Source organism: Spea bombifrons, chromosome 8 (assembly GCF_027358695.1).
Source record: "Spea bombifrons isolate aSpeBom1 chromosome 8, aSpeBom1.2.pri, whole genome shotgun sequence".
Taxonomy (NCBI): domain Eukaryota; kingdom Metazoa; phylum Chordata; class Amphibia; order Anura; family Pelobatidae; genus Spea; species Spea bombifrons.
Window position 1 is genome coordinate 46,107,188 of NC_071094.1, and position 11,066 is coordinate 46,118,253.

The following is an 11,066-nucleotide window of genomic DNA, read 5'->3' on the forward strand; positions in this document are numbered from 1 at the left end:
TCGATCACGTGAGCGAATACTGTTACAGAAACCTGAGGGAAGCGCCAACTGACTGAACTTACCATCGGCGCCGCCATGTTGGTACACCCGCTGAATGAGGCGCAAAATGGCGGCGCCCAGTGCTGTGGACGGCTCTCTGCTACACAATGGAGAGTCCTGATAAGGAGCCCGTCCGGGGGTAATGCGGAGAGCGCGGGGCCTTTTATATAACCGGCACCAACCCGCAAAGTGAAACCGAAAACGGGGCTGATTATTAAACAGCGCGATCAGCCCCACATATTATGGGCGAAAAGGGGCCTTAAGGAGTCTTTTTAGGCGGCCGCGACCGGGGCAAATACTTCGTATTTATACTTACATAAAGTATACATAATGCCCTCATTATATAACCATAGAGGAGAGAAGTTACAACAAGAGACCGGAATCTAACATTAGAGGGTCAGAGACTGAGATGGAACGGAAGGAAGTTTTCTTTACTGAGAGGGTGGTAGATAAGTGGAACAGCCTCCCAGCAGAGGTGGTGGAGGGTAATACAGTGAGGGGATTAAACATGCATGGGATAGACATACGGCTCCTGAATCTAAGACGAGACCAACGACTGATTAAGGTTTGAGTCTTTACAGCAGGAGAAACGGGGGGCCGGATGGGGCCGATCTGCTGGCAGGTTTTCTCAGCACCCCAAATGCGCGTTCATTTATTACTCCAAAGATACATTTTCAGGACATGCTGATAATTACCGGACGCCGCATACAATAAATATATCAGCCGCCATCTTGTTGCCCCGTCGCGGGGTTAAATCGCCCGTTGCCCTGAGATATATGTGATAATAGCGTAACGGAGGCACCTGTGCGGCTGGAAACAATCTCTAGCGCCGTCCGCTGAGAGAACAGCGGCTTACAACTTCTTGCTCGGACCGCCCAATGGGATTCCGATACAGTCTGCACTGAGGGCTCATGGGAAACGGAGGGGAATTTGCGTGAATTTTTGCGGATCTCTGGGGCTTGCATGTCCTAAATGCTGCTGCTAGGCTTATCTTCCTCACACGCCGCTCCCCTTCTGCTTCCCCGCTCTGGGATTCTCCACCGGCTCCCAATTACCTTTAGAATTACGTTTAAAATCCTGGTACTGACATACAGGGCCCCCCATAACACTGCCCCCCCATAACATAACATTGCTCCCCTCCATAACACTGCCCCTCCCTCCATAACACTGCTCCCCCCATAACACTGCCCCTCCATAACACTGCTCCCCCATAACACTGCCCCTCCCTCCATAACACTGCTCCCCCCGTAACACTGCCCCTCCATAACACTGCCCCTCCCTCCATAACACTGCTCCTCCCTCCATAACACTGCCCCTCCTTCCATAACACTGCTCCCCCTCCAATAATACTCCCCCATAACATTGCTCCTCCATACATTTCTGTCCTCATAAGCAAATACTCTCCTCCTCTTCCCATGGGCTGAGGCTCTCCTCCTCCTCTCTCATCCCCTCTTCCTTTTCCCGTCTACAAGATTTCACTCGTTGCCCCCAAATCTCTGGTATCTCCCCCCGTACCTCCAGCTTTCACCCTCCCTCCCGGCATTCAAGAAATATCTCAAAACCCACTTCTTCAGAGAAGCCCCCATAACCTCCCCGTCACTGATACCCCCACACTACCTCTCACCCATCACCGATAACCCCACACATTACCTCTCACCCATCACTGTGCCTTATACCCCCACACTACCTCTCCCTGTCACCGATACCCCCCCACCACCTCTCACCCGTCTCTATGCCTTACGTTTGTCACCCCGTTCCCTCTAGATTGTAAGCTTGCGAGCCGAGTCTCCCCACCTAATGTATCGGTTTGTCTCAGTCTGTCAGTTCTCGTCTTGTCGGACCCCTTGAATATATGGATTGTATTAAGCGCTGCGTAAACTGTTGGCGTTATATAAATAATAATAAATTATGGTAAAAATAATAATGCAATCTATACTATGAATGGAATATTTCCGGGAAAAACTACCAGTGAGAAGGATTTAGGAATAATAGACAATAGACTTGGCAGCCGTGCACGAAGCCAGCGAGCAGCCGCGAGGGCCAATAAGGTTTTGTCATGCATAAAACGAGGCGTTCATTCGCGGGAGGAGGATATCATCTGACTCTTTACAGGTCATTGGTAAAGCTCCGCCCTAAATCCGCAGTACAATTCTGGGCACCGGTCCTTAAAAAGGGGATTATGGAATTAGAAAAAGTGCAAAGGAGGAAAACAAAATTAAGGGGATTGGGAGATACTCGTTATGGAGAGAGACTAAAAAAGTTACAATTACATACACTGGAAAAAACGGCGACTCAGAGGGGATATGATAACATTATATAAATATACGTGGGGCTGGTATATATTATATAAATATACGCCGGGCCGATATACATTATATAAATATACGCGGGCCGATATACATTATATAAATATACGCCGGGCCGATATACATTATATAAATATACGTGGGGCTGATATGCGTTATATAAATATATGCGGGGCCGATATACATTATATAAATATACGCCGGGCCGATATATACATTATAGAAATATACGCAAGGCCGATATACATTATATAAATATACGCGGTGTAAGAAATGAAGGATGCCTTTAAAATTTGATACTACATTTATTGCATAATGTTTTGGGGACGATTTGGGTTTCTATAAGGTGAGATATCTGGTTTTACAATGTAAGGTCATTTGCATAGTAATGCATTACAAAGGGTTTGGAACAAAGGGTCCCACAGAGGTGGGATACCCCACAGGGGGCAGACAACTGAAGCTGATGTATATTAACATAACTGTGTGTATTTTTACATAGGCTACCTGTCTCCTCCATAATTGGGTCATACAGGAAATCTCTGGAAAGAGGGGTTGGGTGAACCACTTTCTGGGAGGTGCAAGGGATTCTGGGATAACTAGTTAGGGGTTGCAATAGTAAGAAGAGGCTGGGAGAAAGAGGAGTCTGAGAAAGGAGAGTAAGAGAGAAATAAGGGAGAAAGAGGAGTCTGAGAAAGGAGAGCGCAGTGAACAGAAGTGTCTTGGGTCAGGAGACTCAGAACGAAGCTGCGCAAGATGGCGTTGGGGAGAAGCCTGTGACCTGAGAGAGGTTTCCCAAGAATGTGCTTAAGTATCCCTTTTGTTTTGTGTTATTGGCAAATCTTTTCTGTATGTTATATGTTTTATCACCTGTAACGGTGACCTAATTCAATATCAATATACATTTTTCTATACGCTTATATTTGTGCTTTATTCGTCACACATTCCCTAAAAGAATACCCCTGTAAGAGGGTCATAATTTCTTACAGCGAGGGCGATATACATCATATAAACAAACGCCGGGCCGATATACATTAAATAAATATACGCAGGGCCGATATCCATTCTATAGATATATGCATCGTATTATGCGCTGCGTAGATTGTTGGCGCTATATAAATAAAAGATTATTATAATATAAATATAAAATTATTAATAACCCAGCTGGGAAGAAAAAAAAAAAAGACAACGTCAGGCATGAAATTTATTAATTATCACAATTAGTGCGAACGGCATCAAAATCACAAATTCTGGGAAAATATACGTTTATACAGAAGGCCACGGCATCTGGGAGACGGGTCGTATACAATGGTCGTGATACCCCTCACTGGGGCAATTACCATCAACATTACCTCTAAGGGAGATACCTCATCGCAAGCCGTATGGAGGCTGCGCATTTGGGGGCTTTTGTTTCCAGTTTTGGGGGTTCAGACCCTTTGCAGAAGTCCCGGCGGGTCATAAGAGCGCGTTACCCCATAATCAGTAGTCATACCCCAGCCGGGGCACTTGCCGTATCATACACCACAAGGTTACGTCCGATGATAATGTCCACGTGGAGAAAAATGAACACCGGCCTGCAGTAACTTTTAACGGATCCGCGTCCCAGCCGTGGCAAGACCGAGGCATTCTTCACACAAAGCGAGACATCGGTCCTTTTTGTTACCCTGTTAGACCCGTCACAGTACGAGAGACGCGTTTAGTGCAAAAACGGACCAGGACCAGGCAAACACGGAGCCCTATTACCCCCCCCGACTTATCACCCTGTTAGAGGTCAAAGACAAACCTTCCATTAGTGGGAGAGCGAAAACCAGCAGAAATCACCCCAAAGTACAAATCAACAAAATCTGTAATGAACGACACCCCCCAACCCCCCATCCACACGTGAGATGCTGTCCTGGACCCGTTATGAGCTTCCTCTACAGGCAGGGAGCAGGTTTGGGCCAAATCTGGGGGGATTTAAGGCATAAAGAGGTCACCATTATTCAAGTATTTTAGGCGAGGACCCCAACTCCCCCCCATCCACATTTCAGGGATTTATACAGTTTGTGTGTCTGAAAGCAAAAGCCATTCTGGGGGCAAATTCGCTTCGTCCCCCGGCACGTGTCACCCCGCTGTCTGACGGGGACACCCACCAAGGAAAAAATAACCACAGCGCAATAATAATGTCACAGCGTCACCCGGGGCAAATGAAACCACGCAGGGGCAAATGGCACCACGCAGGCACCAGGGGCAAATGGCACCGCGCAGGCACTGTGGAAGTTGTGGCCTCGGGACGCACTTAACCCTTTGCAGTCTCTTAAAGGCGGTTGCCTTGCAGACACTCTCACGGTTAATGCCTTAGTGGTTGTTAGTGGAGAGGCTGGAGGAGAGCTTCGGAGCGGGGGGTAGATATTTGCCCCCTCAGCCGGTGGATTCTTCGCCGGGGTAACATCTGCAGCAGCCCACGGAGGAGAACTCCAGCTCCGGCCTGGACTCCTGTCCCTCCAGCAGGACGTCGGTGCTCTTCCACTCGCTGATAATGTCCTCCACGCGGGTCACATACAACAAGCAGAGGAGGACGCCGAGGAACTGCCAGAGAAGGAGAGAGCGCGGGGCATCAGAGGGGCAGAAACTCATACGCTGGCGACGTCACACGCGCATGCACACGGCCATTCACACGTCACAGGCAGCGGCACACGGCCATTCACACACACGTCACAGGCAGCGGCACACGGCCATTCACACACACGTCACAGGCAGCGGCACACGGCCATTCACACACACACATGGCATTAGCTCATTCTCTCACTTCCGAGGCCCGCCCGGCTCTCACCTGCGGCAGGAGGATCCCCAGCAGCACCCCGGCCATTATCGTGTAATTATCCAGGAACCAGATAATGACGGCGTCCGTGCATCCGCGAACATAAACAAACCGCTGCGCCTCCAGACGCTGCAAAACACGGAGCGACCCGCTATACATTATACAGGGGGCCGGTCACTGATTTATCTATACATTATACAGGGGACGGTCACTGATTATCTATACATTATACAGGGGGCCGGTCACTGATTTATCTATACATTATACAGGGGCCGGTCACTGATTTATCTATACATTATACAGGGGGCCGGTCACTGATTTATCTATACATTATACAGGGGACGGTCACTGATTATCTATACATTATACAGGGGGCCGGTCACTGATTTATCTATACATTATACAGGGGACGGTCACTGATTATCTATACATTATACAGGGCCGGCTCGCTGATTTATCTATACATTATACAGGGGACGGTCACTGATTTATCTATACATTATACAGGGGGCCGGTCACTGATTTATCTATACATTATACAGGGGCCGGTCACTGAGTTATCTATACATTATACAGGGGCCGGGTCACTGATTTATCTATACATTATACAGGGGGCCGGTCACTGATTTATCTATACATTATACAGGGGGCCGGTCACTGATTTATCTATACATTATACAGGGGGCCGGTCACTGATTTATCTATACATTATACAGGGCCAGTCACTGATTTATCTATACATTATACAGGGGGCCGGTCACTGATTTATCTATACATTATACAGGGGGCCGGCTCACTGATTTATCTATACATTATACAGGGCCGGTCACTGATTTATCTATACATTATACAAGGGCCGGCTCGCTGATTTATCTATACATTATACAGGGGGCCGGTCACTGATTTATCTATACATTATACAGGGGGCCGGTCACTGATTTATCTATACATTATACAGGGGCCGGGTCGCTGATTTATCTATACATTATACAGGGGGCCGGTCACTGATTTATCTATACATTATACAGGGGGCAGGCTCACTGATTTATCTATACATTATACAGGGCCGGTCACTGATTTATCTATACATTATACAGGGGGGCCGGTCGCTGATTTATCTATACATTATACAGGGGCCGGTCACTGATTTATCTATACATTATACAGGGGCCGGTCACTGATTTATCTATAAATTATACAGGGGCCGGTTACTGATTTATCTATACATTATACAAGGGCCGGCTCACTGATTTATCTATACATTATACAGGGGGCCGGTCACTGATTTATCTATACATTATACAGGGGGCCGGTCACTGATTTATCTATACATTATACAGGGCCGGTCACTGATTTATCTATACATTATACAGGGGCCGGACACTGATTTATCTATACATTATACAGGGGGCCGGTCACTGATTTATCTATAAATGATACAGGGGCCGGTTACTGATTTATCTATACATTATACAGGGGGCCGGTCACTGATTTATCTATACATTATACAAGGGCTGGCTCGCTGATTTATCTATACAGGGGCCGGCTAATAATAAAAATCCAATAAAAGGGACGGCTGAGAGTGTGCAGAGTTGAACTCTTACCTCCAGCTTCATGGCCTGATATCCGCACAGCGTGTTCAGTATCACGGTCTGTAAAACACAGAGAGCTTTAACTACCTCTAGCATATAAAGGGTTAACACACCGCCCGAGGGGTATTTAGTTAGAAGGGGGTAAAGTGCCTTAAATCAGATGCCCCTCTCCACCCTGACGCTGCGCTCCTCACCTTGTTGCTGATACAGCAGGTGTAGGGGACCCCGCAGGCGAGAGGGCCGGGGGCCGTGCATTCGTGGTACTGATTCTTCTCCCAGTCCTTATAGTCGTGACCCCCGCAGCACTGAAACTGGAAGCAGAGTCCGCAGGTTAGCAGAAAAGCAAGCAGGTGGCCAACGTGCCCCCGCCGACCGACCAACGCCACCCCCCCACCGGCCCGACGCGCCCCCCCCTTCACCAACGCGAGACCTGACTAAACGCACAGGTATGTTGACACGTATGTTGGGCCCCAGCAGTAGGGAGGCGAGACCCACCTTTCTCTGCACGAAGTCCATGATGTTCTTGAAGTCGAGGTCGTCGTAGTAGTTGCGGATTCCTCTGCCGATGTTCCTGTTCAGGAGCTCCATGGTCTGCGGGAAGAAGACAGAAGATGCGGCCAACGTCCACGAGAACTGCGTGTAACACGCGTGTGGCGTGATGGGAGGGACCGACGCGGTACGAGGGGCTCACCTGATTTCTGAAGACCAGCGCCAGGATCCCCCCGGTGAGTTCCAGCAGAAGGCAGACCCCCAGCGTGTACATGAACTGCAGAGACAAAATACAATGGGTTAACGGACACAGAAAGTGGGCTTCCCCCAGAATTACCCCCCCCCCGGGCAGAAGGGGGTCCACAGCGGAAGGGCAAGACCAATAGGATGGAGGCAAAATGTAAAGAGGGGGCATTCAGTGCGTTGGCGACTCATCTTTTGCCCACTTTCTCGTTGCCCCCACCTTGAGCTGCCCGTCTCCCCATCACCCTTCCGCTCCACATCCAATACCCCATTTACCCCGATCCCCTTTATTACCAATGCCCCATTTACCCCAATTACCCCGATCCCCTTTCTTACCACCTGCAGCAGGCACAGGTTGTCTCTCAGAGAGGCCAGAACCCCGATGAAAGACACGACGAACATGACCACTCCGAGGAGGATGAGGATGAGTGCCGGGGCGAGGAAGGCTCCTTGCAGGGTCTTGTACTTCTGCCTCTCCACCTCCGCATAGATGCCGATGGCCAAGACAAAAGCCCCGATCAGCTGCAGAACGGGCAAAAAGACGAGCGTTAGGGGCAGGTCGGGTCCAGGGAGGACTCCTCGGTCTCAATACTGCGCATGGTCTTAGCTTTGTACGTTCATTCAGAGCGAGCGCGAGAGAGAGAGACAGAGCGAGCGCGCGAGAGAGAGAGAGACAGAGCGAGCGCGCGAGAGAGAGAGAGACAGAGCGAGCGCGCGAGAGAGAGAGACAGAGCGAGCGCGCGAGAGAGAGAGACAGAGCGAGCGCGCGAGAGAGAGAGACAGAGCGAGTGCGCGAGAGAGAGAGACAGAGCGAGCGCGCGAGAGAGAGAGACAGAGCGAGCGCGCGAGAGAGAGAGACAGAGCGAGCGCGCGAGAGAGAGAGACAGAGCGAGCGCGCGAGAGAGAGAGACAGAGCGAGCGCGCGAGAGAGAGAGACAGAGCGAGCGCGAGAGAGAGACAGAGCGAGCGCGAGAGAGAGACAGAGCGAGCGCGAGAGAGAGACAGAGCGAGCGCGAGAGAGAGAGAGAGACAGAGCGAGCGCGAGAGAGAGAGACAGAGCGAGCGCGAGAGAGAGAGACAGAGCGAGCGCGAGAGAGAGAGAGAGAGACAGAGCGAGCGCGAGAGAGAGAGACAGAGCGAGCGCCAGCGAGAGAGAGAGAGACAGAGCGAGCGCGAGAGAGAGAGAGAGACAGAGCGAGCGCGAGAGAGAGAGAGACAGAGCGAGCGCGAGAGAGAGAGACAGAGCGAGCGCCAGCGAGAGAGAGACCGAGCGAGCGCGCGAGAGAGAGAGACCGAGCGAGCGCGCGAGAGAGAGAGACCGAGCGAGCGCGCGAGAGAGAGAGACCGAGCGAGCGAGAGAGAGAGACCGAGCGCGCGAGAGAGAGAGACCGAGCGCGCGAGAGAGAGAGACCGAGCGCGCGAGAGAGAGAGACCGAGCGCGCGAGAGAGAGAGACCGAGCGAGCGCGCGAGAGAGAGACCGAGCGAGCGCGCGAGAGAGAGAGACAGAGCGAGCGCGCGAGAGAGAGACAGAGCGAGCGCGCGAGAGAGAGACAGAGCGAGCGCGCGAGAGAGAGACAGAGCGAGCGCGCGAGAGAGAGACAGAGCGAGCGCGCAAGAGAGAGACAGAGCGAGCGCGCAAGAGAGAGACAGAGCGAGCGCGCAAGAGAGAGACAGAGCAAGAATGTGGGGAACTGACCACGTGACGGGCAGACAGAGGTTCCCGCCATCTCCCGCCCCGTTGCACTCAGGTGCCAAGCTCATCTTCCTCACCCATCACTCTACCAACCCCTCTCCCCCCGTCTATCATCTCCCGGGCTGCTGCTTCATTATAAAATCCTGATACTTCAGGGCTCCCTTCCTCACTTACCTCCAAATACCCCCCAACCCCTCCCCTCTCCTCCCCTCTCCTCCCCTCTCCTCCAAATACCCCCCAACCCCTCCCTCTCCTCTCCTCCCCTCTCCTCTCCTCTCCTCCCTCTCTTCCAAATAGCCCCCAACCCCTCCCTCTCCTCCAAATACCCCCCAACCCCTCCCTCTCCTCCAAATACCCCCCAACCCCTCCCTCTCCTCCAAATACCCCCAACCCCTCCCCTCCCTCCAAATACCCCCAACCCCTCCCCTCACTTACCTCCAAATACCCCCCAACCCCTCCCCTCACTTACCTCCAAATACCCCCCAACCCCTCCCTCTCCTCACTTACCTCCAAATACCCCCCAACCCCTCCCTCTCCTCACTTACCTCCAAATACCCCCCAACCCCTCCCCTCCCTCTCCTCACTTACCTCCAAATACCCCCCAACCCCTCCCCTCCCTCTCACCTCCAAATACCCCCCAACCCCTCCGCTCATCCCACAATCGGCTCTTTACACTGGGATAGCATCGGGCACCTAGTCCTCCCCAAACATTTACACCCCCTCTACTAGATCGTAAGCTCCTGTGCGCAGGATGCGCTACTTGTTACATCCCGTTTACCCCATTGTACAGCGCTGTGGACTATGGCGGCGCTACATAAATCAATAACATACAGAGTATATACGTGCGCCGGTACACACCATGCAATCGCTCCCCCTAACCACGCCCCGACATACATGTCCCCCGCGTCGCTACATGCCCCAGACCCTCCAGGAATGTCATTGGGACCCCGACATGTCTGGGCAAAGCCACCCCCTCGGGGAGGGGGGTGATGGGGGCAGGAGGGTCTGCACTTTGATCCATACAAACCTGAGACCAAGGGTGGTTACAGTACATACATGCATCTGCACACGCGTGTATATACCTGCCTGCATCTGCACCCGTGACAACGTGCATATAACGGGGGATCATGTGACCCCAAAATCAAGGGGAGCTTATTGTACCCCCAAATACTGCACAGTAGCTCCCCCGGTATGTATCTGGGGGTGGAATTGCGTGTTTGCCCCGTTGCTGAAGGTGTGCTCGGCAAACACTGCTGATAAGACACACCCAGCAGGTAACAAGGACACGGGTGACACGCAGTTTAACCCTTTCCCTCTGGCATGCAAGGTACAGCTGCCTCCCAGCAGAGGCGGTAAAGGGAAAGACATAACCGCCTGGGACTGAGCAGTTTAACCTGTTGTGTAAATCGAGTGGATCCCACACCCCACGCAGGTTCCCCCAAACAGGTCCAGCCAGTTCCGCTGACACTCAGACTTCCCCGGGACGTCCGCGCGTTGCGTGACTCGCTTTCTAGCAGAACGAGACACCTTGAAACTCGAACAGTTTAAAAGACCCTGGGTGCAGCCCTGCCAGGAGGCAGCTCTGTGCACCCACTACTCCCAGGGGACAGTACAATACACCCACAAACACAGTACTTTTTTTTACAAGCCAACTAATTCATTACTACAGACACCAAACTCCTGGATCCTACATGAGTATCGAGTACCGGCTTCCACATCCCTTACAAACCCTCCCTGCCCCCACCCCGTAGATTGTACCCCAACTCTACAAACTGCCGCGTGCCCCACAAATCAACCCCCCGAGGGGGTCACTCACCCAGAAGATGGTGCAGTACACGATGAGGGTAAATTTCAGGCACAGGTAGGGGAACCTGGAGCAATAGCGGACATCCTCGGATCCCATGGC

At 51.8% G+C, this 11,066-nt stretch overlaps 1 protein-coding gene across 2 annotated transcripts; it reads right to left on the minus strand.

Moving 5' to 3' along the window:
* Window positions 1-4,569: 4,569 nt before the first annotated feature.
* TSPAN15 (tetraspanin 15) lies at window positions 4,570-11,066 on the minus strand. Of its 2 annotated transcripts, none has more exons than XM_053473978.1 (8): window positions 10,977-11,066; window positions 7,806-7,988; window positions 7,426-7,500; window positions 7,230-7,325; window positions 6,929-7,045; window positions 6,747-6,794; window positions 5,155-5,271; window positions 4,570-4,910 (listed from the first exon to the last, which is right to left on the minus strand). In XM_053473978.1, the coding sequence occupies exons 1-8, from the start codon at window positions 11,061-11,063 to the stop codon at window positions 4,743-4,745; spliced, it is 891 nt and encodes a 296-aa protein (XP_053329953.1). In that variant the 5' UTR covers window positions 11,064-11,066; the 3' UTR covers window positions 4,570-4,742. The 2 variants fall into 2 exon arrangements, with proteins under 2 accessions (XP_053329953.1, XP_053329952.1); XM_053473977.1 differs by having other exon boundaries at window positions 7,803-7,988.

Excerpts from the sequence above, each read along its gene's own strand:
- TSPAN15 (XM_053473977.1), bottom strand. The coding sequence starts at position 11,063 with ATGGGATCCGAGGATGTCCGCTATTGCTCCAGGTTCCCCTACCTGTGC. Across the intron at positions 7,501-7,802 it reads ACCTGTGCCTGCTGCAGGTG|TTCATGTACACGCTGGGGGT; the intron begins GTAAGAAAGGGG and ends TTGTCTCTGCAG. Across the intron at positions 4,911-5,154 it reads TGGGGATCCTCCTGCCGCAG|TTCCTCGGCGTCCTCCTCTG; the intron begins GTGAGAGCCGGG and ends CTTCTCTGGCAG.